At 35.7% G+C, this 27,561-nt stretch overlaps 1 protein-coding gene across 1 annotated transcript; it reads right to left on the bottom strand.

Annotated features, from left to right (window-relative positions):
• Positions 1–5,039: 5,039 nt before the first annotated feature.
• On the bottom strand, positions 5,040–20,997 carry LOC124373382 (cell division cycle 7-related protein kinase-like; the record flags this gene model as incomplete). Its single annotated transcript, XM_046831754.1, has 4 exons — positions 20,897–20,997; positions 9,090–9,232; positions 7,634–7,727; positions 5,040–5,318 (listed from the first exon to the last, which is right to left on the bottom strand). Coding segments are annotated over exons 2-4 (501 nt in total), but the record flags the coding sequence as incomplete, so codon positions are not given.
• Between the last annotated feature and the right edge of the window lie 6,564 nt (positions 20,998–27,561).

The raw sequence follows: 27,561 nt of genomic DNA, 5'->3' as shown, positions 1-27,561 counted from the left end.
AAAAACAAAACCCAGACACTAGAATAAGTCCTCTGAGACTGTCATAGTTTCATAGTTCCTTCTTTTGGTGTCTTCTGCTACACTCTTTATTGCATAAATAATACACAGAAGAACGAACTGAACGAATCACCATAATCAAATCTTACCATTTCTTAATATTAAATCACATCTTTCAACTTTCTTTCAGTTAAAAAATAATGGTAAACTACCACGAAAACATTCCAAACCACACACCCAGGGTACTTTCCAAAAAAAATTGTAACTAAAATTAATAAAATATCCAAATGCCCCAAATGACCGTAGAATTGGGGCATGATACAATAGAGTCATTGAAAAACAATCAAAACCTCGAGCCAATCCATCTCTGGTAACCTCTTGCCAAATAGGTAAACCATATAAATTTTTTCCCAGCAAAAATAATAAGTTCACGATGGTTGCCCTCTTCATTTTACGAAAATCTTTTGTCTTCCGAGTGGCAAATATTTTAGATTGAGGAGAACAAAAAGAAGTCGCTTGGGGCGTAGATCTGATGAGTAAAAGTGGAATTATCAAACAGTTAAAAGTCAGCTAATTCGTCCGGATTTTCCACTATGGCAACTAGCACTGAGTAGTGTGAGGCATGCGTTCCATTGAGTCTTGGTGAAAACAGGATTTTTACTCTTTTTTCTGGCAATGTGGGCCGTTTTTTCTGCAAGTTCTCTGCTAAAACTTGTCAAGTAATGATGCACCAGTTTTGCTCCTGTAATTGAATGGGTCAGTTTTGAGAAACAACATAAGTCAAAAAAGTTCACTTTAGGAAAACTAACTAAAAACACTGTACATATATTGTTACATTAACCGAATAAAAAATAAATAAACAAAAAACGAAGAATATATCCCAAAACATGGCCATAAGTCCATTTGTAGGTGTAAAAAGGTTTGCGTTTTTTCATTGTTTCATTTAAGAAAAAAAAAATTTTTTTGACTTGGCTTTATGTGCTTTTCTGTCCTCAAATGAATGAAAAGCTTTTAACAATAAATGATGGATTTTATTGTTATTATTGAGCCCTAATAACTCAGGTTAATTTAATAAATAACTCTAATGTTCACAATGCTAAAATTATTTATTCACATATTAAACTTAATAAGGTTAGTAAAAATTGGTCTCATAGCAAAAAAATTATTCTTCTTTCAAGTTTGAAAGATATGATCAAACGCTAAAAAGCTTTTATATGTATGGTATAGACAGGTTTCCCAACTAAAAACATTTATCCCACTTCTTGCGCATCTCCTTCCGTACTTGATTGTTGGCCAAGCATTTAATTCTCTCATAAAAAATCTTCACTTCTTCGTATCATACCGGAGGAGGTAATGGACTGAGTTTTTTGTTATATTCTTCAATTTTTTATTTAAGTTTATTTCGGAACACACCCACCAGGGTAGGCTAAAGTCTCTGGAAGTACTAAAGTTGTTTTCTTGTGTGGGAATTTCTTAAACTTAAATTGTCCCCCCCCGGTAGCTGAAGTTCCATCTATGTATGTTCGAGCTTGAACTTTATGTTTTTTTAGCAGTTTAGAGAAATGAGTAAAAATGTCGGAAACTTACTAATTTTAAAAGGAATTTTTTTAGGTTCTTTTGGTACATGTCTTGCCTCTGAGCTTTCATCAGATTACCATATTTTTCCTTAATAGAAAATTAGGCCACACACACCTTTGTAGTCAATAATGTCACTATGGAATCTTGGCATTACAACCGTGAAATCATTTTTCTATGGAAGAGTGGAGCAGAATCAATTCTGCATATTTTTTAAGAGTGTACCCACACGATCAGTTTTTCCCTAATCTTCCTTTTCAAAACAGAAAAAAATCTCTATCGACCAGGGAAGAAATGAATGTCCCCTTACTGGGAAATAATGGTCAATAGTTTTAAAATCTATCCAGACTGACTAGAGAGCTGACAGGAGTCTAAGCAGGGTGTGGTATCTTATTTTGAACCACCACACCCATCAGAAAAAAGTGTGCAAGTGGTCAAACATTATTGAAAGATTCCTGTAAATATTTCACTTAAAAAAAAAGACGAGACTTGCATTCGGATTTCCCGTCCTTTCGAAGCTGTTCCTTCGTGATAAAGAAAGAAAGTTTAGCAGACCATTATCTTTTAAATTGTGTATACAGAACACACTAAACCGTGAGTTTGACGGAGATAAAAAGTTTCCTGTATCTGGAATACAAGGTAGTCGTTAAGGTTTTGTCATGTAATCCATCACAAATTCCGCCCACATTTTTTCATGTCTGAGTGTCGACATAAACTGAGATTAATATCTTTCATTTTTATAGAAAACATTTTTTGGCTCGAACGTAAAATGCACCATTGTTCTCTGCAGCTGCTGTTTTTTTTGGCCATGGTCATTTAAAATTTTTTACTTTTTAATTTTCCATTTCAAAGTTCCTCCGCTATGTGGGGCCAGGCACGATATCAACTTGAGGAAGCCAAATTGACAGGGGAGAAAGCTTCCTTAAACAATTTTAAAGATAAAAACTTGTAACGTTACGTCGACCCTCTGGGTATTTTTTCTTTGTGTGTGAAAAAAACTTATGCGATGTCTACAACCGAGAAACAGTTTTGCACTAAGAAATTGGCGTTCCGGGGTTGATTGCTGTACGGTGTGCAATTTGGTCGGGAAAGAGCTTAATGTGCGTTTTTAATTTAAACCAGGTTTATACATGCTTCTTCACTTTAAGCCGTTTCCCTGGAGTGTGATTTTCCTCGGCTTGTGTCAAAGGAAGCTTTCCCTACTTTCATCAAGATCAAACAGATTTCCTAATCGCCTAAACACGTTACACTGGTAATCAGAAGTGTGATGTTTAAAGATAAATGCTTCCTTATGCATACCTGTATTTTTCCTTGTAGAGGTTGAAATTATCCATCACTTATATGAAGCCGCTCTGTCCGGTTTTGAAGAGTTTTTCTTGTGACTGTCTTCTCCCGTCGCTTAATTTCGAGAGAGGGCCATATCGAGACTGTAAGTAGCAATCCTGCTTCGTTCTTTGGTCCCCGCAACATCCAAACGAATTTTTTAAAAAGTGATTCAGCGGCCTTTCATCTTCGTCTCAAATGTTTTTGGAAGCACTTGTGTTTGCACCTATAATAGGAAACATAAAAAATTTAATTGAGCTTTAGTAATAATATGATGCAGAAACTTATTTAAAGACATTAGCAATGCAATAACTAAGCCTAGACTACTAAAATATGCTGACCTAATATATTATAGAGACGTTAGGTTACATATATTTAAGTAAAAATGTTCTTTGGTTACTTACTTGCAACTATTCCCAGGTGCTCTTTCAGGAACAGATTTACCAGAATAGCTTGGATAGGCGGATCCTGATATTCTAGCCTTCTTTATAATTTCACTTTTGTAATCATCTTTGTTAATCACTCCCTTTTTCCTCTTCTTGTGTTGAGAAGTTTCTGGTTGATTATTTATATTAGCTTCCCTCCATAAATAAGCAATGTTTAAGTGTATCAGGTAAAAATATATATTATTTACAAACACTAATAGCCTGTTATACAATTACAACAAACATAACCTAAATGAACACGGCAGTAGAAGAACAGAACAGTGATGTTGAGTAGCCAGCTGATTGATGCCTCACATCTGTTCCATAGAGAAACAACACAAGTCCTGGACTTATGTTGTTCCTCAAATGAACTATTTTCCAAAGACACTTGAAATAGGCTTTGGATGTGTAGGACTTATGTTGTTTCTCAATGGAAATGTGTAAATAGCCTTATACTGAAGGAATCAACAATAAAATCATTTTTGCCCAAAATGGACTTATGTTGTTTCTCAAATGACCCGTTCAATTGTGTTACCTTTATGAAAATAATCCATTAAAATAACATACAAGCCAAAAAAAAAAGTTTTGCTTTTTTAGAGCTGATTCCCTCTTTGCAGTCCACTGTATGGGCTGTATTTTTGTTTTGGACATATAATGGTGTATCCAAGTTTCATCTACAGTAATTAATCAGTGCCAAAACCTGGATTTAATTCGTCTAAATTGTGCTATAAGAACATTGGAATCTCCATATAATCACGTTTTTAGTCTAACGCGAACAAACGCGGCACCCAACGTGCGGGCAGCTTTCTCATGCCTAAATGTTGATTTAATACGTGACAAACTTGTTCTTTTGACATGTACATAGCATCTTCTATCTTTCTCATTTTAATTTGGCGGTCGTCTAGCACAATTTGGTGAACTTTGGCGATGTTTTCGTCGGTAAATGCAATGTTTGGACGTCCCGAACGTTCATCATCTCTATGCTCTTAAATTTAGCAGTCCTAAATTTCACTGTAGTAATTGGTGGTGTAGAGCCCCCATGCACAGAATCCAATTCATCTTTGATTTGCGAAGGAATATTGTCTCTCAAAAACAAATATTTAATTTCAGCTTGATACTCAAATTTTATCCATTTTCACAAAAAGCTCGCACCAACTCACTTAAACAAGTTTTTACATCAAAATTGTGCGTCCAAAATGGCTGAAACTTTGGTGAGATACGAGAACACCAACAGATGAACAAAGAAATTCAGTAGCTTTTATTTACGAGTGCTTCCATCCTCACGTTGAAGTCGAAAACTTTTCAGACTACTCGTAAATTATTTTAATTTCAAATACATGAGTATAGAAGAAGTTTCTTGCAATAACACTTGTAGGATTGCAATGATATGTCACATACTTTAGTACATTATATGGGCATATATTAACGAGTTAACATATTAAGATATACACTATCTAACAGCATCAAACAAATATGAAAGTTACAAGTTATTCCTCGTTTAAAAACAATCTCAGACTGGCTTTGAAGGAGGAGTGTTTCACCCCTAAATAGCTATTTAATGTAATGTATTATCGGTTTGATTAGTTTAATTTTGTATTTCTAGGATGATGATAGATAGATTTGTATGTGCCTTGATTGAAAATGTATGACAATGTAATGTTGAAAACCGCTTCAAATAAAAATGTTATTATTATTATTACAAGTATATAAAAAAGTTACCTGAGAGTTCTGGACACGCACAAAACTGGTTTGAGCATTGGTAGACTTTACTTTCTGCGGCATCAAGTTCTGGAAGGACTGCTTCTTGCCATACACTTTCTCGGCAGTGTTATTTATCACATTTGAGGAGTTGGTTGTCAAAGGTCTCTTGATGGTGTTCGTGGAGAGAACGTTGGAGTACTGAGGTTGCTTGGCAAATCCACTCAGATCCTGTTTGTTCCCGCCCACCTGCTCCAGAGTGCACCGCTTTACCCTGGGGTTCTCCGCATTTTCCAGGTCCTGTACAAACAAATACAATTGATTAACACACTAAAGAATGTACAACCAATATAAAACATTAACATCTTCTGCAGTAATCTTATTCTAAACTCTTTTGTTTTTTACCAAATACTCCAGTTACTATACTGCTGTGATTCAAAGTCAAAAAGAGCAAAATATTTAATACCTTCTGACAGCCAGGCTGCACTGAAGGCACTTGATACCTGTTCGTTTGACTCGAAAACAGTTTGGGAATGCAAGAATACTCTGGTAGAACTGGATAAGAAAAGTAGATTAACACTCGGTTGGGTGCCAGGCCACAAGGGCATTCATGGAAATGAAAAGGCAAATACCCTCACCAAAAAGGGAGCCTGCAGACTCCTTTATGGCGGGGCCAGAGCCGGGTTGCGGGATAACTTTCTCCAACAGCAAAGCTCTCGTAAAATATTGGGAAAAGAGGACAAGATACTTTAATTACAGTAGGGCCTCAGGATTAGGACAATCAAATATGTTTATCTCTCCTTATGCTAAAGGGTGGGCAGCTCTCCTAGATTAGAGTAAGGAGGATATAAGGAAGATTATAGGAATGCTGAAAGGACTTGGCCCCCTTAGAAAACATCCCATGAAGGTGGGTCTTAGCCAGACTGATTGTAGACTCTGCGGAGAAGAGGAGGAATCAGCGGAGCATATTTGGCTAAACTGTCCTGCCAAATTTAAAACTTGGGAAAGATTCCTAGGGTCATATCTCCTCAGCCCCAAGGACATCAGAGAACACGAGCCCTCAAATCTGATCGGCTTCTGTAAGTCTCAAATTTTGAGGATACAAATATAAGCTAGGGAGGCCCAAAAGGTCGTTTTAGAAATAAGTGTAGGGACAATCATCTCTTTCTCTCAGGTAAAACCAATAGTATTAACTAAGAAGACAGAGGGCAAATTATTTCATGATTAACTACATGACGAATTCAAGGTATTTATATGAAACAAATATGCTCAAAGTTGGTTTGAAACAAACACTAATTTACTGCGATAAAAAGTAACTTACCTTAACAGATCTTGTTGTATCATAATATTTAAATAATCCAGACGCAAATAAACATAAATTTATTTACACATAACTTAGCTATCTATGGTGGAAAGGATTGCTTCAATTTGAATGTTGAGTTAAGCTCCAGTTCACCATACTCATAGTGCATCGCCTACAATCTGATGCTGTCACAAGAATTGACTCCTGAAATCTGGAGTAATATCAGTCTGACGAGATCCTCCCAAAAATGAGACAATGAGAACATCTCTTCACCCAGATTACACCTTATTTTGTAATATAGGTGTCTCTGATGTCAAAACAATGCAAAGAGTTCGATTTGAACTTCTTCATCCTTTGTCGTTTATATTTCTTCTGACTAACTCACTCCAGATTCTAGGAGTCAATTTTTGTGACAGCTGCACTAAGTAGAAGGAGAACTGGAGCTAAACACAACATTAAAAGGAATTTATTATTGTACAATCAACTAAAGAGCATACTTGATACCTTCACTAAAGTTGCAATATTTACATTATTTTTCACTCAATTTATTTACATGATATGTTGTTAGTTTTATAATTAAATTTTCAAAAAAATTCATTTCTTGGAACACTAATACAATACTTGTCTCCACTTTGAATCAAAGTTTTTATATGGCTGCCATCTTAAAATGGATAAATTTGATATTACATTTTAATTGTTGATGAATTTTAATTCAGAATAAAACATCCTATAATTACTTATGAAATGTATTATAACATTATATTATACTTTTAAGGAGTTTAAATTCTATTTTTAAATACTGGATAATACAAACTAATTTTGAGGGAAGAGAAAATTTGAAATCTCTTCTTCACAGTAATATACTTCTAGAACAAAATTTTGTTCTTCAAGCATGTCGTTCATGCAAGATAGGGTCTCCAACACTAGATCAGCACCTCAATGGTTAAGGAGAAAAATATATACACAAACATAAAAAAATCCCCCCCCCCACATAAATGTATGAGTAATTGCTCCACATTTATTTACATGATGAGCCTTCTCTGGTTGTATGATTAAACAGGGCCGGCAAAGACAAAAAAAAGAAATAAAATAAAATAAAAAACTAAAAAAATTTTTTAAAAAACTTCCATTTTCTCAATTTGCAGACCACCATTAAGACTCAAAGCTTTTTATCTGATAAAATATATACCACTTAACTGTCTGTAATTTTATGTAAACAGTTTAAAACTTTCCAGTAGCCCAATAATAGTTACAAAAGGATTGTATAAATGTGTTTGTATTGTTTAAAAAATAGTTTACAAAATATACTTACGTCATCTTCTCTTTTCCTTTTCATAATCGGATTACGCAGAGAGTTTTCATTCTCATTGACCTTTTGTGCCAAGCCAAAGTCAACCAATAGGAATCTGAAAAATTATAAAGAATTAAACCATCATTATGTTATTGATAGATACATATAGCACTGAGCTCTTGTTTTAGATATATACATTGAAATTCTACACACTGCAATCCCATTTACTGTTCATAAGGAATTTTTCAGCCTACATCTTTTCTATTGCCAGATATTGTACCATACCAAAAACAACCCCTAGTGCAGTATTTTTGTATATGTGATACAACTAGCTATTATATTTTTTTAAATCAACTTTACGGAAAGCTTAATTTTGGGATGTATAAATTGTAATCATACTTAACCAAAATAGTAGCCTACTCTTTTTGTCTCAGACAATTTTGATGAGCAGATCTCCCAAGAAAACTTAAATTAATGTTCCTTTCCATAAGCACATTTACTACATGTATGAAACATTCCTTAAATCCAGCCTACAAGCCAACTGGATATACCCTGGTTTTATATCTATCACACAAAGTATTATTATTTTCATTACCACCAAATTTGTGTCATTCCATTTAAGCACATTTTACTGAAATTGGTCTTTTTAGCTATCCCTCCAATATAACATATAAAAAGCATAGGTCCCAGTATAGATCCTTGTGCCACCCCTATTCAAAAACTGTTATATATACGGACATAGACTACCTGACGGGATTTTCCCCTCTCCTCTCCAAACTAAAGATAGAAAAATCCGTTTACATAAGTAATTATCCTATTTTTATTATTTTTTCACTCAATATTTTTATCTGTTTTGTCTACTTTCTCTACAATATTACTAATTATCAGAATTCTGAAGTCATATCCATAAGTTATTCTGCTTCAGATAACTTCTTTCAATTAAAAATTTATAAAATTAATCTACACACTGCTCAAGATAAAATTCTAATCCTAAAACTTTCAACTCAAGTCTACGCACAGGCCATTAAGGCCCATGTAGGCTCTTTTCCCATATTATTTTTAATTATATAGAAATTATGTAGCAAATTCAATGCTGTTTTCACTAGGTATGTGTGTATATATATTTATATATATTTTTATTTTTATATCTCTCTTTATTTCAATATATGGATTTATTTCTTTGTGATATAAGACTTTTTAAAATTATTTAGCGTTAAATTATTGAATGTTAATTATTTTGAATTGTATTACTTGAATATTTTTGTGTATTTTATTACCATTAGATATTCAAATGCTACATTTGTTTTCTTTTTCTATATGAAATATTTACTTCTGTTTTTCAGTATTTTGTGGAAATAAGTGTGATTTGATAGTCAATGAATTTGAAACATCTTTTACAGAAAGGGTTTAAGCTAAGATCAAATGCTAAGAATTTGTTAATAGTGATAAGTATTACTCAGAGTTAAACTTTACTTACTGCTTGGTATGGCGATTGTATAGAAAGTTGCTTGGTTTAATATCTCTGTGAATGATGTTGAATGAATGTACTCTCCTCAAGGCTAAGAGCAGGTTTCTCATGTAGAGCCTTGTCTCTTCCACTGTCATTTCTAACACATAGTCCTGAAAACAAAGGGTTTTTTATATGATTTAACCACACAAATGAATTTCCAAAAATCTCAAAACAATTGTTATCATATTGTATAACAAGATACACTATACAAAACTTGTTACTCTGGTGATACAGACTTTACACTGTAACAAAATATCTGCCAGAGAACGCTTCTGAGATTGAAATAACGAAACTGTCTTGATAAAATTTTAAATCTAATAACTGGAAAACATATTTCTTGAAATGTTTTAACCCTCTTCATTGTAAACTCTTCGAGACATGACTGCTTTATATACTATAGATTTTGTTTATCACTATGTATGAAACGTTTTTCTCGGGTATATTCGGATGTGGTAATTTTGCCGTTTGAAACAACTTCAAAACATCACAAAACCAACACGTGTGGTGTCGTGTTGCATGTATTCAGCAATTCAGAAGTTAGATATTTTGGAGAGTTGAAGTACGGGTAAAGACATTACCGAGCAGTTTAAACACACCTATACAAATCAGGAACGCCTGGGTTGACTAGGCAGCGTTGTTCAAGCCTTAGAGAGTGTGACAACTTATGAGTTAATCTTATCAATCAAATTAATATACAATTTATTTTAGTGGAAGTTCAATTTAGATAATAAACTGTACATATGTAGAGTCTTAGAGCATTGGAAAAACGGTTTATTGTAGTATCACTAGACAAAGGAATACAACATTTTCCAATATATATTTTTTTATTTTGTGCAAGGCCTTTCTGAATCAAAGATTCCATCATCAGGCACTTAACCAATATATTGGAAAATGTTGTATTCCTTTATCTAGTGATAATACAATAAACTGTACATACATTAATTTCTTTAGCTACTAGACCCCTAATAAATGAGACTTTCTAAGTCAGGATCCTACAAATGATGTTTTGAAATAAAAACTTAACAAAATGGAAAGACCTAATTTTATGATGTAAATTTGAAAGCTGATTTGAATTTGATACTGAAACAACAATAGAGTTTTACTCTATAAGAACCTGTTTACCCTAGAAAACACCCGGATTTTTGGTTGTAGAGTAAAGTTATAGATGTCTTATTTGAACCCTGCCATAGACAGATATATTCGAATGATAGACTTGACAAAAGTTATCAAAGTTTATATTCAGTCTTCTTCCGAGCTATGACCCAAACACCACGGCTGAGCCTCTGTCGTTTATGCTGGAAAATTCTTCAAATGGATAGTAAAAGCATCACTTTTCATTGAATACCATTCACGTAGATTTTGTCTTGTTTGTACTCCTGTATATGTTGTCTGAATTTTGGTGTTTGACAATTAAGCTTCGCGTTTAGTTTGTACCAACTCATGACTTTGAATTATTTACCTGTAGAACAGCAGAAGTACTAATAACCTACTTATTTTACTATATATTTAACTGTTTGTCATTAATTTATGGGCACCAGCCACTACTACACTTGTCCGTTATTATCACTACCGCTGAGGTGGTACAGTTGATTAAATATTTGCATAAATTAAAAACAACTAATCACTCTTCAATGAAGTTATACAGTGTTAACAATCAACATTTATGTGTATTTTGCCAGACGTTCTTAATTTTGGCTTTTTAGACTAAACGAAAGTGTGCATATCAACGTAGACACACTGTAATGAAGAGAAAAAGGTTGCGAGTTGTAATGTAATAATAAACGTATTTAACTGTTAAATTGGCTCCACCATTGATTGTTGCCAGAAACTGTTATAAAATGTCTCCCTTGTGATATTTATTTCTAAAAGTATTTCTTCACTTGTTTATTGTTATAAGTTGTGTACGTTCAGTATTCGAGAGCCAATATTTACAGTTCAAATACTTAACTTGGTTCTTAAAAGTTTTGGGAAAGTTTTTTTTTTCGAAAAAAAAAAGTTTTAAGTATTGGGAGTTGTGGTGGTGATGGACATGCACCGTAAAATGATACTTTTAGTTCACGTACTTGACTTGGATCTTGAAATTTATGAGAAATTTCATCTTAGAAAAACATAATCGTCAGTTTTGCGACTTGCAGTTAGTCAACATTGAAAAAAATCAATAGGGTTAAAAATAGGAAATAATTAATTTTTTTTAAGTATATTTCTTACGCTTTACACACTAAAATTGAACCCCAAACAAGTAAATATATTTTTAGTTACATTTATATATTTTTAATTAACGATTTTCTCTCCCATTTAATTGTCTGACAGAATAAAATATTACCTAAATATTAGTATAAAGACAGTATCAAGATCCAAGAAAATTTTTAAGGAAAGATCCCAGCTTTATATTTTGTATCCCTTTCGATGCTATGTCGTTTTGATTCCACTAAAAGTAGCGTGGTTGACAATAGATTTCTTCCAGGTCAATCAGTAAACTCAGATTGATTGTGTCATTTATAAGCTTTGTATGAACACGCGTTGTAACTGTACTGTCTGTCTATCAACTACACAATGTTGTAAGATCTGTACTAGGTGTTTAAATTTACAAGCATTGATCTTAGTTCTTTCCTATATGGATTAAATCTAAATATACAAAATCATAATGGTGGAATTACATTAGTGCGAGAAAACTAGCGGCTAATAGTGATCCAAGACTTGACTCCCTAGGCTCTGATGGCGTACTGACAAGGTTAGGTGCATTTACTGGTTATGTTTTCAAATCTCCGTGATATCAGCAGACACAATTTCGTTTTCCACTGCTGGAACCTAAATAAATATTCGACCGCAAGTCGTTTCTCGTTATGTCTCCTTTCACGTCATCAATGTATTGCCTCAGTTTGTTTCTCCATAAACACCTCCAGGGTGTTGGTAAAGGTAGTACCTGTATGTGCGCTACATGTGGTCATGGGCTAACTTCCAACACAAAATCAGTGATAACAGGACAGAAATTAAGAATGGACGATATTATTAAGAATATGTAATAAAAATAAAGATTAATCGAGGTTAGTAAATCTATGAATTCCATTATTAGAAATTTTCTATAGAAACTAAATTATAAAGGATTCAATATTTAGTAATTTTTAACTGTTGAGAACTTAATCTTTATGAAAAGGTAAATCCAATGTTTAGCATTAGTCTTAAAGTTTTATATGTGGTGAACGTAAAAGTCTTATCCTATCAGATCCTAATAATATTAAATCAAACTTATCTTTAATATAATTGACACATCTTTCAAGTCGGCACATTGTGCACTTGAAAGATTGGGTGCAATTATTAGGAGTGTACTTCAAGATCAAATTGAACTAAATAAGGAGTAACCTCTATATTTATATTACTTAAATTGCAAACGAGAATAGAGTATATTTACTTTTAATATCAACCGGTGTATAAAATAAAATATTTTTGTCTTGTCCTAATCCATTAGGACTTCAATAATAATTAAAAATTATGCAGTCTGAAATCATTTAACGCTTTTATCAAGTATTTATACTGTAAAGATCAATACGTTTAGTGAGAATTTATGGATCTATATTATTCTCTTGTCGAGAAAGTGCATATTATATGCGGTAGATGGCAGCACACGTGACGTAACCTACATATCTCTATTAACCAACCTAATAAGGGAGGGGAGTATTACATGGTAGAAGGGTGACGACCTGCCCAAGGACTGACTCTAGTACCATGGAATGCTCTAACCTGGGTGCGCATAACAGTTTCACTGCACCATTGCCGTTGGTTCTACTAACAGTGGTGGATGCACGGCAACTGTTTTAAGCACAGGCAGTCCCAATCCCTGCCAACGTTGGTCATAAAAAAATTTTAAAGTAACATTTTTATAGATCTCCTATACTTTTCCTTTCGTGTCATATTTTCCGCCTGCATATTATTACATGACAGCGACATTTATGTCTGAGTTGGTTGCTTTTAATGTAACGTGTTTTATGATGTTTTTAGACTTTATTCTGCGTATATTTCAGGCTTGCGTATTTATTATACCAGACAGCAGTTGTTTTACAAAATAGTTTTTTAACTACTATAAGTAAAAGCTAAATGTTCTGAACAAACTACCTAAGTGACTGGACTTAAATAAAATAAACGTACTATGGATTATGTGTTTTAGTATTTCTTTTAAATGTACCAGATGACTTCAATGTTTTGAAATTTTCCCAAATTATTGTTCGGTTGTGATGGAGTAATGTATTTTGAGATTATGAAATAGTTTTCACGTAAATTGTATCTTCGTACTTTTATAAATATTTCTAGTGACAAGATTTAGTTGATTCTTCACACGTTATTGAACGCATTACTTAAGAGACGATACAAAAGTATGAAACTTTCGCACCGGAATAATATTATAAATAGAAACGTTTATTGAATAGAGGAATTGAAATGAGGCTGTATTAAAAATCGGTGGTAATTTACAATTTTCACACATTTTTAATGTATTTTATTACAAACGTGCTTAATAAACATGATCACGTTTATTAAGTCATTTGATAATGAAAAATTTTACTCAGTTAAAATTATACAACAAATCAGAAATTAATTTTTCTAGAATCTTAAAGAAGAAAGTATTCTAAGGTAAGTCTCTCTTTATCTGTGGTATATTAAAGTTAACTGGTTGGATCGAATGGTTTCTAGGCACTAACACTGAATTAAACATGAACTCATATGAAACTGGAATTTTAATTAACTGTATAATAGCTTTGCCAATCAATCAGGCGGATATATCGATAACAAATTAACCTACTGACTTGAAGTGCGTGTCCTTGACTGGATATAACTCGTTCTATCCTTAGAGAAGCCGTTAAATATTAGGAAATGTTTTACTTAGTAGTTTATTTCATACTTCTATATTTTGTTATAGAAGAAGCTCCAAGTGATCAAATATTAATTACCGTTTTAATATCACTTAGTGAGTTACAAAAAATGTACAACATATTGCACTCAACCGAGCATTTCATCACGAAGACTTTCTCCAGAGTGTTTTAAACAACAAAATAATGGCTGACATAGTTTGGCACGCAATTAACATTACGCCACAAGCCTTGCCTATTGTTAATCTTCCAACAGTGTTTGTTGCGGAGCATACAGTGAACGTTGTATGAGTACATCATATTACGTACATGTATGTAGAGTTTGTAAAAATTACCGAAGTGAAATTAAAAATAAGTGCTTAATAGAACTTTGCTGCTGTATACATAAAACGTTGAGCAGACTTTAAACAAATATAACCAAACAAAAACGAATAAAGCACTTTATTTTTCTTGAATTTAGGTCCATATTAGGATTTGTGAATTCAGCACGTTGCTCGTAGAAAGTAATTTAATAATTTCTAAGTTACATTGTAATTTTGAGCTAAGCGTTACATTGTTTACTCCCCACAGTAGCTGACCTATTATTGCTTCTCTCCACGATTAGTTATTAGAGTATATCGCATGTATAACGAAGCTTTCATAATTTAATAAAAGAGAAATATTCTTTCATATTTACAACCACTTGGACATTTTCTTTTAAACTTTTCATGTGAAAAACAATTAGTAATTGCATTTATTACAGAAACTTTCTATACTAGCCAAAAATCTTTTATAAAAATTATCTTATTAATAAGCAGTTTACAATGCTTCACTCTACATTACGACAAGTCATATTACAAATTGCGAGTCGATATTACAATAGTATACAATTTTTAAGGTACTCATGTCGGTCTGCCTTGACGTCAGTCATTTCTTGACTTAGTGTGTTAGTAACCTAACTTATCTTTGTCAACATCATGGTTTTTATTTTCTCCATCAATGCAATCTACAATGACAAATATTTATTGGGTAAAAATGTCGTAGCAACGACGTTATAACACTATAATAGATTGTTTCCATCAGACATTTGAAGAAACCTTAATACTACCACTTAGTTTAAAATATATCATACACATTACTTTTAATTTTTCAGTGCAAAAACAAAACCTAAGCCTGTGCTATTTCTAGCTAAGATCCAAAGGTCAAAGTTTTAGACAACTTGGCTACCGGAACCTATATATATTCACTTTACACCACTACAGTATTATCTATGTTAAGTATTAGTTTAATATTTTACTAATTATGTTTTCATTATTAATATGAAATGTTTCAGCATGCTATATTACTTATCCTCAATGCGAGATGACACAGTACCGTAAGTATTTGGAACAATTCAGGTGTAAATTTAATGCCATTCTGAAACTACAGTTTTAGTCAAATCTCAAGACTGTTATTACACTCTTTTATAAGGTATTATAAATAAATCAGCCTACTAATTGATGTCATATTTGTGATTCGAGAGTTTTGTTCTGATTATTTTCAGGTGGCTTCGGTCCTGCGTTGGCTTGTCGTCCCCTCTTTGACATTATCACGTAACACTACTCCACGTGTGTTGCAAAACACACAAAGTATGAATGATGATTGAATGGAAGTGTGAAAGTTTGCGTGCGTGTAGAACTACATTTAACTACAACAATAATTCTCCACTACACAACATATTATGGTAACTAAATTTATCTGCTAATATTAGACTTATGTTTATATATTTATTGCATGACTATACATAATATTAAAAACATTTATTTAATTAAGATATATTTCTAATTATATTGGTTATATTGGGAACTTTATAGTTTATTATGATACACTATTACATGCTGTCTTTTCTGATTGTTACAGGGTGATGCGGCCAATGCGGCAGGAAGTCGCACTCACACTAATACACACACGACACATACACAAGGTAATGTATTGTTCTACTTAAAATATTTAAATCAATTTGGTTAAAATTGTTGTTTCAGAATGGCATACTTATATTAACTGGTTTAGTATATGTTTACATGATAATATTTAATAATCTTAATATAATTAAAATTACTCATGACAGTAGTAATAATTTAATAAATTAGATTGTAATATAAATGTGAATCACTACCATAAATGAATCGCAAAGTCTTCCATACTTTACTTGTAAACAAATGACCTGTTTGGTTTATGTAATTCCCTATTAACTTATTACAGATGAAAGTATTGTAAAATCGCAGTGATTCAATTTGCAGGTTTTTTTCTAGTTCCTATTTTGGGATTCTCTTCAGTTTCAAATTAGGGCTCGGAACAAGTGTGTTAGTTACTGTCTTACAATAGTAGTGTATGTGTGTGCGCGTTTGCAAACTTGTAACTAGAAATTATAGTTATCCAGAAAGTTAAATCACAATAGAAAGTATGCTATATATATATATTATATATATATATAATATATATATATATATATATATATATATATATATTTCCATGCACGCTATTAGATTAACCTTATTCTAGGAACAATCTAGATAGCACACAATATACCACAGCAAAGCTGGCACTTTGTTTCTAATTAAGATACTATGCTATGCATACCATTATAATAATGTCTTTTATATTAATTCAAACTATCAATCAGTCTACTATAGTGAAATGAAGTGCTGATTTCATATAATAAAAATGTTTAAACGGAATTCTGCATTTTTGCACAATTTTCAACTTACGTTGCTGTCTGCATTTGTAACGTGTGCAGCACTTGAGTCTGATAGTAAAAACATGTTATATCTTACTATAGGTATATGGTAATTATTTAAGAGTCTCAATATATATTAGCATAGTCAAAAAAGTAAAATTTATAGATATAAAACTACAAGATAGATTTATTTGTTGTTTCTGCATATTTATAATTAAAAAAACTAAGTAGCTATTGACTTCAATAAATTCATTTAATAAACAATTATGTCTAGTCATTGGAATTTTTGAACCAAAGGTCATGGAATTAAACGTTTAAAATTGTACTCACACAATGTCATTTGCGATCATAGGCTTTTGTCCAGATATGCAATTTATTTTTCCAAAATTTGAACGGTCGCATTCTTGAAATCCTGAAGTGATCGCAAAACATAAATGGGTATAAATTGTTAGATATTTTAATTAAATAAAATGTTTGCATAAATGAGAAATTCTGCCGTTTAAAAATTTTCTATTAAATAAAATTGTTTAAACCTCATCCAAGCTATGTGCTATTGTCTGCACCAACTTCAATCTGGACCTGATAACAAATACGGTAGTTGTTAGTTCACGGTATATTTCATATGGCTAATTATATTCCGTCAAGATGTCGATTTAAATAAATACGTGTTTATTTCTATCTAACCGGTAATTCACTTAAAAAGGAATAATGTTTAAAATTAATAAATAGAGTTTCCTTTGTTTATAATAGTACCTAAATCAATAATGCTCAGTCACAAGATTGTCTTCCTTACGTGTATCTAGGGTCTCAAGGTATCTCTCTGTTTAGTATGTGGATATGAAATTCTCTCTCAGGCTACATCAAAGTACACTAATACCAAACTTGGTACATATTAACCTGAGGGCTGGAGAAGTGGTTAAGGCCAAATTCGCTGTTTTGAATACATGGTGAGAATGTGTCATTAATGCATAAAATAATAAAATTAGTTTTTAAGCATCATTATTACAAGGATGTTATAAAACTAAAAATGATTTACTTTGCTACACAGGTTCCTATTAAAAAGGTTTCGAAATTTCACTTTTTTTATTGACAAATTTTTAATTATTTTTAAAAATTACAAAATAATGTTTAAAGTTATACTGTTCCATATTTTTTTACAGGGTATGTTATACAAATTATACTACATATAATTGGTGCGCCTAGGTGTTAAGGAAAGGTGATACCAGATACTAGGGATATTTCATACACAAAAAGATTCCTTCAAGTTAATCTATTTCTAAGTTGACTGTTCTAAGTTGATAATCTATAGAATCAAGTCAAGTCACTGTGACTGTGGGGGGGGTGGATCCCCCACATCTTTCGAGGCCTCTGCCGGTTAGGCTATTGCCTTGTGTCTCGAAGGTCATAGCCCTAGTAGCTTTCGCTACCTGTCAGTGGGGTGGAGTGTCGTGGTGCAGTCGAAGTTGTAGTCGATGTCATCATTCATCCATAGGAAGACGCAGTTGGGGGACCTCCTGGGCGCGAAGCTCACGGATGTGATCCCACGGTGAGGACTCTGGAGCTTCCTCAAGGCTCGATGTCAGGCCCTCCACGAAGCTCCTGATGGTAGGGACGTTGGACGAAGCCCTGACTACAGTGTTCCTCACGAACCAGGGCGACCCAGTGGCCCGCCGGAGACACACGCTCTGGACAGCGAGCAACTGCCTCCTTGCGGTCTTGCAGGTGAGGTGGTACCATGCTGGGGCCGCATATGTGAGCACTGGTCGTATCAGAGCCGTGTAGAGCAGGACCTTCGTCCTGGTCGGTAACTTCGTGGAGTTGAGCAGGGGGCCGATGCTGCCGAAGCCCTTCCTCGCTTGGCCACAGATCCTCTTGACGTGGGGTGTGAAGGTCAGCTTGGAGTCCAGGAGTACCCCCAGGTACTTGACTGAAGTCTTCCACGGTATGTCGTCGCCGTTGAGTGACAGGTTACGGCCGTCCGCTTGTCTCCTTGTCCTCGTGAAGTTTATGGCTTCACATTTGTCAACGTTGACCTTGATCCTCCACTTGGTCAACCAGGGCTCCAGTAGGTGCAGCTGCCGCTGGATGTAGAACCCAGCCATCCTCAGGTTGGCAGAAGTGGCCGTGAGAAGCGCATCGTCCGCGTACAGGGAGAGCTGCACTCTCGGAGCGACCGGAAAGTCGTTTGTGTACCACAGGTACAGGATCGGGCCGAGGACTGATCGCTGTGGCACACCAGATGTCACTGGGCGGGTCGTGGAGTTGGATCGGGCAACGCTGACGGAGAAGGTCCGGAGGTGGAGATAGCTGCGGAGCAGCCGGAAAATCCTGCCAGGCAATGGAGACGATGACAGCTTGAAGAGCAGTCCCTCGTGCCACACCTTGTCGAAGGTTTTGCTCACGTCTATCAGGACCGAAGTGGAGTGGTGCTTCCTTCCTACAGCTCCGGTGATATTGTTCAGGACTCTGCGAAGCTGAAGGGTGGTGGAGTGGCCAGTGCGGAAGCCGAATTGTTCTGTCCTGATAGACGTGAAGAACTCTCAGGGAATCTCGCCAAGACGATCTTCTCCAGAATCTTGGAGAGCACAGGCAGGAGGGAGATCGGCCTGTGGTTCTCCGGGAAGAGAGGGTCCTTGCCGGGCTTGGGTATCATGATCACCTTGGCATCCTTCCAGGTGGTCGGGAAGTGAGCCAGGCGTAGGCATGAGTTGAAGATGCAGGTGATCGTGACGATCACCCAAGCCGGCAGGTTCTTCAATGCTGGAGTTCCTAAGGAGTCCGGGCCAGGGGCCTTCTTCGGGCGAAGGCGGCGAATGTGGTCTTGCACTTCAAGTGTTGTCACAGTGGGCAGTAGGTCGTCTTCGTCAGGTTGGTATTCCTCCAGGAAGTTTTCAATCATTTCGCACGTGTCCTCGTCGTAGACATCCGCATGTGGAGAGAATTGGCCTTCCATGGTGTCGGCGAAGGCCTCTGCTCGATCTCCAGGGGAGTAGACAATACCACGCAGTCCATGAAGTGGTCGGTTGGTCTTCTTCTCCCCTCGAAGTGCCCTGGAGATTTTCCAGATGCCGCCGACACCACCGTCAGCTTGATGTTCCACAAAGTCATCCCACGCAGCCGCTCTGTGTTCAGCCAGGAGACGAGAGCACTTCCTGGCCTGGCGGTTGAAAGTCTGCTTGGCGTGGAGACATCGGGACTGCTGGTACTCCCTTCGCAGTCTGCGACGAAGGCGAATCTCCTCTCTCAACTCCTCGGGTAGAGGTGGAGTGATGTCAGTCCGGGAGAGAGGAGATGACGAGGCCGTCATAGCTTCTTGGAGGATGGAAGTCAAGTCGTGTACTTGTCGGTCTAGCTGGTCCGGTGACTCGGCAGGAGTTGGTGGTGGCCGATGTCTGTCAGCGAGGTGGTTTGCAAAGCTGTGCCAGTTGACCTTGGTGTGACGAGCAGGAGGATATGATGGCGCTCCGTCGTCCGAGAGGTCGAAGACAACTGGCACGTGGTCTGACGAGAGATCAGACACTGCAAACACCTCGATGTGTCCGTCCAGCGAGCCAGCTAGACCGATGTCCAGTATGTCCGGGAGGTGCCGTCCATTGTGATTGTAGTGCGTGGGCTCCTCAGGTGTCAGTAGTTGGATGTGGAGTCTGTTATCTAGGAGACGGTGGAGACTTCTGCCGTTGGAGTTGGTGTTCCGGCATCCCCAGTCCAGATGCTTTGCATTGAGGTCCCCAGCAACAAGTGCAGGGGAACCAGGACGCAGCAGGGCATCAAGGCAGCGAGTTTGCAGCGTGTTTCTAGGTGGATTGTAGACGGAGGCAATCTCCAGTTCGGCTCCGCTGTAGTGGATGGCAATCCGGGTGATCTCAGCTCCTGGGGCAGGGACTTCTGCCAGGAGACGATGGGTCACTCGCCGATGCACCATGATCGCCGAGCCTCCGCCGGGTCGGTTGTTCTGCAGCTGCCTATCGGTGCGTTATATCTGGTAATTGGGGATATTGAAGCGATCTGTCGCCCTGAAGTGAGTCTCCTGTAGAAGAGCGACGTCCACATCCATTTCAGTTAGTAGCTGACCGAGTTCCAGCCGCTTGTTTGCCAGCCCGTCGGCGTTCCAGCTGACAACTCTCAGCTTACCCATGGACGTTGGCGGACAACGTGTCCATGAGGCGTGACATCAACGCCACTATGTTGGTCAGCTGAGTAAGAATCTGATTTAGTCTTACCTTGAGATCCTGAGGCAGGAGGGAAGCTGGGTGAGAAATCGGCGTGATGTTTTTTGTGGGCGGCTGGGCTTGTAGTTCAGGGCTGGAAGCAGGAGCTTCTCGAGGTTTAGGAGGCTCAATCCTGGCAGGTACAGGCCTCTGAACCCACCTGGCAACGGCAGCATACGAGAGCTGCTTCTCGTTTTTGAAGGTGACACACCCACGGTAGTTGGCAGAGTGGGCCTCTCCACAATTGCAGCATCTGGCCGGGGTTGAAGCTTCCTTCGGGCAGAGGCTGGACGGATGATTATCACCGCATCGTACGCAGCGGAGCTCACCGTGGCAGTGGCTGGAGCCATGCCCAAACCCCTGGCATCGGTGGCACTGGACTGGTCCACTAGGCCTGGTGTACTTCCTGACCTCCAGCCTGCAGAAGAACAGAGTCCGGGCGGTGTAGACATCAGTAGGAGGCCGGAGCCCATCGCCTCCACGGAGGGTGATGAGCCACAGGCTGGTCGGTTGTCCACGTCTTGTCTTCAGGAGCTTGGCCTCCACAATGCCATAGCCATCTCCTTGGAAAGCCTCGACGACCTCTTCCGGCGATAGGGTGGCTGGGAGACCTTTGATCACCACCTTGAGGAGGCGCTCAGTGGTCATGGCGAAAGTATGGAACTTCAGCCCCTGTTCCTGTAAGTACCTTTGTAGTTGTCGAAAGTGGGCCACGGTGCTCGTCTTCAGCCGTAGCGTCCGAGCGGTGCAGATTGCCTCCAGGTCGACCCCAACCAGCTGTTTGATGGTAACAGCATGGCTGGCCCATCCTTTGGGTACGTCCATGATGATGGGAGGAATGCGTGGCCCTCGCTCGACGTCCATGTCTTCGCCTGTGTTGGTGTCCGTCCGTCGGCTTTTCGGCGGAAGAGTCGAAGCTGGAGCCGCTTGTCGTTTCCGCAGACCCGCGGCAGGACGGCCTGAAGTTCCAGAGTTGGCCTCAGAAGTAGCTGGATCCATCAGCTGGGCAACTGGAGCAGAAGTCCAGATTCTATAGAAACTAAATGTATAATTATTTTAGCATTTAGTCGTCCTCAACCACTGTGAACTTTATTAATATATATAAATGCGAATGTTTGTTTGTATGTTCCGTTATAACTCTGGAACCAATGCACGAAACGTGAAATTTTGTACAGTGATTCTACACGTTCCTGGAAGTAACATAGGCATACATACTAGAGTAAATTTGGTCCAATTTAAATAGTTTATTTAATTAATTTTTGAAGTGAAAACTTCTTTAGGCGCGTTGAGCGTTTTGGTAGAGGGTAAAATCCTCGGTTCGCGTCACCGACATGCTAATGATACTAACCTGCATGAAAAAGTCGGTCTCGCTGTGTTTTTTAACCGTAGACTTGGCCGCGGACTACTAACCTGCATGAAAAAGTCAGTCTCGCTGTGTTAAAACTGTCCCGGCGGAGTATGAAAACAGACTGCAAAAATCAGTGACCTTTACGGCTTCCTCTCGCGATTTAAAAGTGAAGCCAATGTCGTACAATTCTGTAAGATGCGTCAAATTAAAGCTCTTAATATTGGCAATCTATTGGTTACATTTTTAAATATTAAAAAAATTTCGAAATAATTTTGATTATTGTTTACATTTTACATAGCGTTTACAATGACAAGAAAAAAGTAGTAAGCGAGGATTTTTTTTATTTTTTGGTCAGACAAAATTTGTCTGCGAGAAAGTTGTGTGAAAATAGATGAATATTTTTTTGTAATTTATCATTTTTTTATTGGAAGTTTAGTTTAGGCTGTAGTAGCGTATGAAGTGATGAGTGAACGTTTCTGCCGGAACTGTAGTTGGCGCATTGGCTCACTGATACCGTATTAACTCAATAAATTAGTTTATTGTGCAATAAAAATACCTTTACGAAAGAACCAAGTTAATTTAACTAATTTATTAGTTTTAAAAATATTGTGGGTTTAATTGTTATTGCAATTATATACTTTATCCGTAGCAATAACTGTATTATTTACAACGGTGTTCAACTCACTGTTGTTCACTCGGTGTTTACTCACTTGTATTCTATGTTTATTAATATTTAACCTCTTCATCATGAAATGAGTATTATTACGGTATAAGATTTATCTTACTAGCGTGGTAAAATAGATTTCTAGTTATTTGATAATATTTTTTCGTGGATTTTAAAATTGGAAAATTAAAAAAAATTTTATAATAATTTTAGATTGTATGAAATATGTTCATTTATTGTTTTTATTAAGATATTGTTAAGATAATTGTATATTAATTATTTTTTTAACCACTTTGTATTTATATTTTGTTCATGATTTGTTTAACCCATAATATGTAACTAATAAATAAAACATAAAAAATTTCATATAATTTTTGCATATAGTTTTAATTACTCTCAACTTAATAGTTCCGTTTTCACTCTATCGGCAGTCCCACGACTGCTGTATGTTTTTTTTTTTAATTATAAATCGTTGTTGATGTTAGAGTGTTTTATATTAGATCCGACAGACTGCGCTACGACACATAATACAAAGCGAACTGATACTTAACAGCTGTTAATACTTTCAGCTGAAGTTCATCAAAGAGGCAGAAACATTTGTTTACATTTAAGATTTAGACAATTTTTATTGTAAAGTGTTTGATCAGTTAGTGCAATGCAGGTTGCATAAAAGACGTCATTGCCTAGTTTTAAATTCAGATTGCACCAATGATCAATAAACTATCTAATGCAATGAAAATACTATTAAACGCTATTATGAAAACAACCTCATAGTAAAAATCCGTGAATGTTTGCACATAAGGTAATTGAATTTGGTTACATGGAAGGTAAATGAAAAGAGCCGAAAGAAGACACTTTATGATCTAAATTGGGTTTCTTTGATACATTTTCTTGAAAAACATCCTTCGAGATAGTACCTATCAGTAAAATATCAAATTCTACGGAGGGCAAACTTTGGTGCGTTGCAAAACGCCGTGTTCGTACACAAAACGTTTTAATTCCTGATCTTCACTTGACCGTGAAACTAAGTAACGTGTTCTCACAACCGTCAACCAAGCCAAAGCAAAGCGTGGCCGGTTCAGCTAGTTAGTTTTTAAAAAAGATGTTAGGACAATTTTAAGAGTGGTCTTAATATTTCATATCCTGTGAACGTTGAATTCTGAACATGTCTAGATCTTAATACGCCTACAAAATTATCTATAACAATATCGATATATCTCACAAGTCAGCACATCGTGCACTTAAAAGATTTGTTTACAATTATACCAGTCTTAACGAAGCATCTTGCAAATCTTTTGATGTAGCGTCTTTACTTATATTATTTCAATGTCACCTGAGAATCAAATAAGTTTTCTTTATATCTCAACCTTTTCAGATATTGTAAACATAATTTTTCTTGCCTATATCTTCTCCGTCTACTCTATAATTGTATATATATATATATATATATATGGATATCAAAAACGCTATTATAAATTATTTATACAAAAAATATTATTGTTAAAATGAGATTCTACGAAACTAAAATTATTCTCTTGTCGATGCATATTGTCTGCGGTAGATTGCAGCACACGTGACGTAAGCTAAATATCCCAAATAATCAACCTAATAAGGGAGGGGAGTATTACATGGTGGAAGGGCTACGACCTGCCCAAGGACTGGCATTAGTACCATGTAGTGCCCTAACCTGGGTGCGAATAACAGTGTCATTGCAGACATTGCTGTTGGTTCTAGTTACAGGGATCCATGCCAAAGTTAGTTTTTAAAATGTTTTAAATTGTATTTTTATTTCAAAACGTATGTCTTAAGAGACATATTTTACCAACCTTTTAGTGTTAACATTGTTTTAAAGTATGTGTAGGAACAGCTAAAAGTTACAATTGTGTAGCAAGGTGGGAAGGGTTCATTCAATGTGAATGCTGAGTTTAGCTCCAGTTCACTTTCCTCTTAAGTACAGCATCTGAAATCCGATGCTGTCGCTGACCTGACTCATGAAATATGGAGTTATGTTTGTCTGAAGGGATCCAACAATATTATGGGACGAATAAGGTCAACGTAGCCTACTGCATTAGTTTTTGACGACAAAATGTAGTGCAATCCAGGTGAAGAGGCATTCTCATTGTCTCATCAAGCGCACAATTGAGTGCACTACGCACTGGGGAGGGATTATTGGTTACATAATTTAACTATCCATATTGTAGACTACTAATATAAATGTAACAAATATGGCTAATTTCTTCCCAAAATTACATAGAGTATCACCATTTTTCGTATCACAATTTGATTATTATAAAGCTAAGTAATTTGACTTAAGTATTTCTTCACACTGTGCTATAATGTCCAATCATATTATATTGCAGAAAAATTAGAGTTAGTACACAGTACTTATATCAAATGTTTTATCGTCCAACTTAACAGTCCTAAAAATCGGATTGAACATTTGTATCTAAAATGGATCAGAAAGTTAGAATATCTTTTCGAGATAGAAGAACATTCCTCCGCACAACTGAGAAATACTTGTCAGAGGATTTAGTCTAATGAATCCATCATTAATTTTGTGGTTAAACATGACATTGCTTGTTAGCCTAAGTAGAAGTAAGTCAAAGATAAGCAATTTATATAATTTATATTCATTTCCAGCATTTAAAATTTACCGATTATATAATCTCAAATTAATATGTATAGCATTAAATAAAAAGATATGGTACAGGCTCTCATGCAACTCTATGTTTATAAGACTGTTCTCAAATAAAAAATGGATTTTAAAAGTTATGTGCATTCATAGGAAATTAATTTTTATTTATCAGGCGATTCTAAAGGAAGAGTTCTGGGTCCTAGTTTGTTGTTGTTATATTTTATTGACATACTTTTCATTACATTAATCACTCAGAATTTTACATTGTTTACAAATCTTTTATAGTGTTCTCTTCCTAAATTTTGAGGTAATTACTATGGACTTTCAAGGGCTTAAGTCTAAGTCTAAATGAATTAAAGTTAAATCAACTGGTGTTAAAAACAAAACAAAATTAATCCTATAGTATTTAATTTGAGCCATGATCGGCTGAGAGTAACAAAGAGAAACCCCAACTTGAATCGCATCCAGTACAATCATCTTTGTGTGATTGTCACTGTTTTGTGAGCTCACAAACTAAGTTAACACTGTACAGCTCGTCGGTTTATATACTGACTCGAACCTGGGTTGAAGAATTAATGTAGAATACGTGCTTCAAAACCTATATGAATAAGATGTACTTTACTAATATCTTACACTGTAATAAAATGTTTAACTACAACAGGTTAACAGATACCAAGTAAAATATACGATTCATATCATACCTTAATCGAGAATTTTCAGTGGAGAACCTCTCTAAGGCTGTTTGTTTATTTGGACTTCCTTACAAACTACAGTAGCAGCTGCGACTTATTACTTCTTTGTTACCAGTGTCGTGATATGAGCTTACCTTCCTTGTCATTGGTAGAGAAATCAAAATACTTCCAGAAGTAAAGGAACAAAACTATTGTTTGCCTCTTCTTACAGAATTCAGGAGCAGCTGCGTCTATTACAACTATTTGTTTTTCCGTAAGTCACAATAAAACAACCATATCAATAATGATAAAGAAAATAATCATTTTCGAGTACATTATGTACATAAGTTCACAGTTTCGTCCATTTAAGTAAGTATTATTAAATTTTTTTAAAGTATTTATAATGCATGTATTGTTTAAATACGTCAAAGGCGCCATCTGTAATAAAATATAGATAGTTATTTGTATTTTATATCTGCATTATACTACTGACCTAGCACTTTATCCTTACACCTTGAAAGTTACTTACTTCAAAACTAACACAACTTTTAATCGATATACGGTAGCATGTTTAATTTCCAAGCACCTTATTCCTAAGAATCCTTTACAAATGGCTTAAACTGTCTAAATAACTTATATTCAGTATGTGTTTGCATGTAAACCTGCTTATGCTTCTCTAACATGTTCATAGGAAAAAAGCTTAATTCCACAGTTTTGTGCAAAAAGTTTCCAAAACAAAAACAGATTTTGTATGTATTTTCTTTAGGGCCCAGCATAGTGTTTATATTTACACTTAAACGCGTTATTTAAATGCGCCTTAAACATTTAAGAGCCTAGCCTTTCTGAGAATTTATATAACTGTAAAGTAAGCCTCACGATTAGTCTATTTCTTAACTGACAATAATTATACCTCGTTACCATGAAAACACAATATTAAAACCTAATTCTTTTAGAAACATGATCAGTGCAGTGGGATCCTGAGTAGTTTTGTTTAAATGTGATTCGGACAAAGTTAGCAGCGTTCATGGTCAGTGATCTTCCGACCTAGACACCACAGTTGAGCCTCTGTCATTTTGACTCCAATGTTCTTCAGATGGATAAGTCAAAATATCACGTTTTTTTAAAAATATAATTCAACTTTATATTGTCTTGTATGTATGGCTGTAAATGTCTGAATATTGATGTTATACAATAAATTAAGCCTTGAGTTTAGATTGTAGCAACTGATAAATTTGGCTTATTACCTGTAGGACATCAGAAGTACTATAACCTACTTATTTTAATGTATATTTAGGTATATGTAATTACTGTATGGACTCCAGCCACTACTCCACATACTTGTCCGTTATTATCACTACC

The sequence above is a fragment of the Homalodisca vitripennis genome, unplaced genomic scaffold, assembly GCF_021130785.1.
Source record: "Homalodisca vitripennis isolate AUS2020 unplaced genomic scaffold, UT_GWSS_2.1 ScUCBcl_5430;HRSCAF=12138, whole genome shotgun sequence".
Taxonomy (NCBI): Eukaryota; Metazoa; Arthropoda; class Insecta; order Hemiptera; family Cicadellidae; genus Homalodisca; species Homalodisca vitripennis.
The sequence above is the reverse complement of the archived record's forward strand: the minus strand, read 5'-3'. Positions and strand labels throughout refer to the sequence as shown.